Source organism: Limulus polyphemus, unplaced genomic scaffold (genome assembly GCF_000517525.1).
Source record: "Limulus polyphemus unplaced genomic scaffold, Limulus_polyphemus-2.1.2 Scaffold401, whole genome shotgun sequence".
NCBI lineage: Eukaryota > Metazoa > Arthropoda > Merostomata > Xiphosura > Limulidae > Limulus > Limulus polyphemus.
The window spans coordinates 409,852-413,897 of record NW_013666011.1 but is presented as its reverse complement, the minus strand read 5'-3'; the positions used below and the strand labels follow the sequence as shown (position 1 = coordinate 413,897).

The window sequence follows — 4,046 nt, the reverse complement described above, 5'->3', positions numbered from 1 at the left end:
AAGATATTGCTCATGTAATAAATCAAACACAGTGGCATCCCGCATACCTCTTTTCATTTTTGAAAACGCTCCCTTATATACACTTACATTTATATATGACATGAATAACCAATTGGAAGCTCAGAATGTCCCCCTAGTGGTTTCTTAGCCATTTTAAGGTATGTGGACGCCATCTTTTTCTTTCGAACCAAGATTTCAAGGTGTTAGGTTGTGTCTTTACTCTGCTCAAAATTTCATATTTTTTAGACTGAGATACAGCTTAGTTACTAAACTTAATAAATTATAGTGGAATTTATGGTATTCTATATAGTAATTTATGATTTTTGGTTATTGAGTTGTATATATAAAACCTAAAAAAATTCTTTCATTTCATATCCTTTACGTGCAAAATTTTAAAAGGCTTAGCAACCTATATCAAGCAGCAAATGAGTACAAAGGTCATAACTAGAAGAGATAATTGTTTGCTTTACTTCTGTATTTACTGTTCTATGTTTGAAGAGAAATAAGTTTAAGAACATTTTTGTAAATAGCAATAATCTATATACATATATAATGTATAATAATTGAAATGTGACTGTATTTTACAAAATACTAGTCTACTAAAACACAGCCAAGACAGGTCAGTTTTATATTACTGGACATGGTAACGAGTCCACATGTGCCACGTCATTGTAACTTCTGTATTCTTTACCAGGCACAGCCAAAAGGTCAATATAATAAAAATATATATATAATGTATAATGTTATGAGATTTAAGCTATTTAGTCTAAATCGTGTTATAATTTGTCATTCCAGAATGAAAGAGGCATAATTTATATTTATTTCCTAATTTTTTATGGTGGTTATGAGATCGGTCAAATTTACCAAACCCATACAGATTTGTTACTGAAAATAACAAAAAAAAACATAGTTTCTTTCTTAAGAAATGTTTGTTAAATATCTGGATGTTATAAAGATTTTGCATCTGATTACCACTTGATTACCACCAACAGTGATCTGCCTCAAGGATCACCAAGTTTTCCAGTCCTCTTCAACATCTACATCATGGATCTAGCCTACACTAACAGTCCAACCATATGTCATGTGCTAAACTTTACTGATAACATTTTGGTGTACAGCATAGACTCTATGAAAGCTGAAATCAAAACAAGATGTAACCATCCATTAGCAGGATGAGAAAAAGGTGCAATGACACACAAGTGGTCATCAATTCTACCACACCCATGTTCTGCACACTCAACAATGGACTTGCTGATGAGAAAAAATCATCACCATCATTTGCAGACATGCTAACCCTCTAGAAGAAACCAGGGAATGCCTTTGACAGAGAACTAAACTTTCCACAGCCACATTAATTCCATGACAACCAGAGCTATCAAAGACATCAACACACTGAAAGTTGTGTAAGGAAATGAGAGCTAAAGAACATCATCAATTTATGCTCATTCCATTCTAGATTATAAACTACAAGTTATCATTATGAGTGCTACACAGCTAGATAAAATTGAAAAGCTACAAAACATCTGTTTAAAACTTGTCATGGGCTATACTTCAGCCACCCCATCAAAGCTCTATTATACCTCACAACCTTCAGCAGCATCAAACAAACCACTTATAAGCAAAATTTTTCACTAGAGCCTTGCGATGTAAAGACCATCCATTCCATCATTGAGCCACTGCCCTTTTTATCTGGGGCATTCCAGCTCCACAATGACCCTTAAGACACCAACCAAGCAGGGTATTGCCTAAAAGACACCTCAAGATACAAATATGGGTTGGAATCTGCTATACAGCCACCACTATAATAATTTCTCACAGCCAGACCTCAGATGTCCCCATGTTAAATGGGCATCTGGTACCACTGGGATCTAAGGAAATCAACCTAACCAGAAAATGTAGAATTTGGGCAAAGAGTAAAGCAGAAATAGCCTGTCAGCGTTTATCTAAAGACCATGGTGGGCAGTCAGGTGTCACCAATCACATGTTGTTCCTACACCAAAGACAGCAAGAGAGCTGGTTGGGCATTTATTTTCTCAAAACAACAACATTATATAGAAGGCTAGTGGAACATTCAAGCTTCCTACAAGCAGCACAAGAATGAAGCACTCTCTCCTCTGGATTGCTGAAAGCAACAAACTGCAAATGGATAGTGCCACCAATATAATAGTTGCAACTGACTAATGGGCAGTATTGCATTAAAATTCAGATTGGTTGGTCCCCAACAGCAGAATGGTAGAAATAATGGCTGGAGACGGCTTGAATGGGTAATGAAGAAAAACTTTAATATAACAGCAAATGTACAGGTCATGCAGGGGTAATGATACATGAAGAAAATAACAAAAGCTCATATGAGAAACCCCTTTATCATATCCAGCACACTTCTAATGGCAAGATATTGACCTCCTCTGCACTGGCAAGTTCAAATCTGTAACCATGGAAGGTCTTCATCGAAATTCAGAGAGAATGAAACTGCTTAAAACCAAAAGGGCATTTGGTGTAATTACAAAAAGCAAAAGAGTTGATTTCATTAGTTAATTTAAATTCTGATCAAAATTTCTGAATCATATTTAGTGTCTTTACTCTAGTCAAAATCTAATGCTTAAGATGGTTTACAAACATTTCAACATATAAAAATAATCATAATAAAATTATTGTTAACTTTATGAATTTTAATATTTTGGAAGTAGTTAGGGCATGAGGTATCTAAAATGTACACACATAGGATATTTTAATTGGTATAACTATGATGCATAAATGGTTACATAATGTTTATTTTTATAACAAATTTGTAAACCTGCCTAGCAATAGTAGCATATGACAGCTCATTATTTTTTAATGTTTTTGCTAAGTTTATCAACAACATTAGCAATACAAGTTACAACTACCGCTATTATTGATGATAACTAAATAAGTGCTTACTTAATTGAAATAAAGGTAAGCTTGCAAAATTGAATATATATATTTACAACATATTTATAGTACATTAATAAATGATATATATATCAACAGATTTAGATGGTTAGGCCTAAGAAGCTTCGGTTATTGATTATATTAAATATATATATATATATATATTATATTTAACAGGCCTGCCTCTAATACTAAGTCTACACTACACAGTCTATACACTGGAGTATCTCTAACGTCGGCTCGGTTGCCAAGTCGCTTCGATTCCGAAGTTGCTCACGCAGGCCGGTTGAAATGTTATGCGCACGATAAGCCTAATATTCGTCGATGCAAAAGTTATAATATCTCAGGTTAATTGACATATATTTACAAGATATAGCAGATTAACTCTTACTTGATCAATCGGAAGGCCTACAATCAAAGCTAACCATTCGAAAGTTCGCGAACCTGCGTAAAATTCTCTTCCACTCGCCATAATTTTCGTAACTAATACAATTTGTACTAGTACCTGTGACACCAAAAGACGAAGATATATGAAAGACGTAAAGTAACTGTTCTTGATTGCGTCACACAAAAATGATCCAATAGCCTCAGTCTAAGAATAGTACATCATACTGTAATAATAACATACAACACTTCATTGCCATCAGCATAACTAAAAAACAACAAATAAAATTAGATAAAAACGTTTTTGTTAGTTGAATAATTTTCACAGCATAAAATTTGGAACTGATAGAGACATTATGCAGTGTTCTATGTATAATGTTATGGGTACCACTGAGATCTAAATGCTTATAATTAAACCTGACTACGCAAACGATTAAGAGTTAAGATTAAGGGAAGGGTAATTCATATACATATACCATAAACAGTTCTTATACAGCCCTTTCTTCTATGCTCATTTATCACCAACACAACTTATAATAGTGGTTTGTGACAAGCAATGTTGAGCACCATTTATCAAACAACATATATTTTGAAAATAAAAACCTGTATTATGTAGTAGCAGAGTTCTGGTTAATGGTTATCTAATTGTCCATCATGTACGCCTCTCTGTTTTGCTAAGTAGGTGAAATCCAAGAAAGGGATGGGTTACGTTATTTTATTACGTGATCGGCCTTAAGTTTCAGGTTAACTGT

At 33.9% G+C, this 4,046-nt stretch overlaps 1 protein-coding gene across 1 annotated transcript in view; it reads right to left on the bottom strand.

Annotated features, from left to right (window-relative positions):
• LOC106457991 (lysophospholipid acyltransferase 1-like) overlaps positions 1-3,446 on the bottom strand; it is a 58,873-nt gene extending 55,427 nt beyond the window's left edge. The window contains exon 1 of the mRNA XM_022384104.1: positions 3,302-3,446. Coding sequence (XP_022239812.1) covers positions 3,302-3,382 — 81 coding nt within the window. The 5' untranslated portion in view covers positions 3,383-3,446. The remainder of the gene's footprint in view (positions 1-3,301) is intronic.
• Between the last annotated feature and the right edge of the window lie 600 nt (positions 3,447-4,046).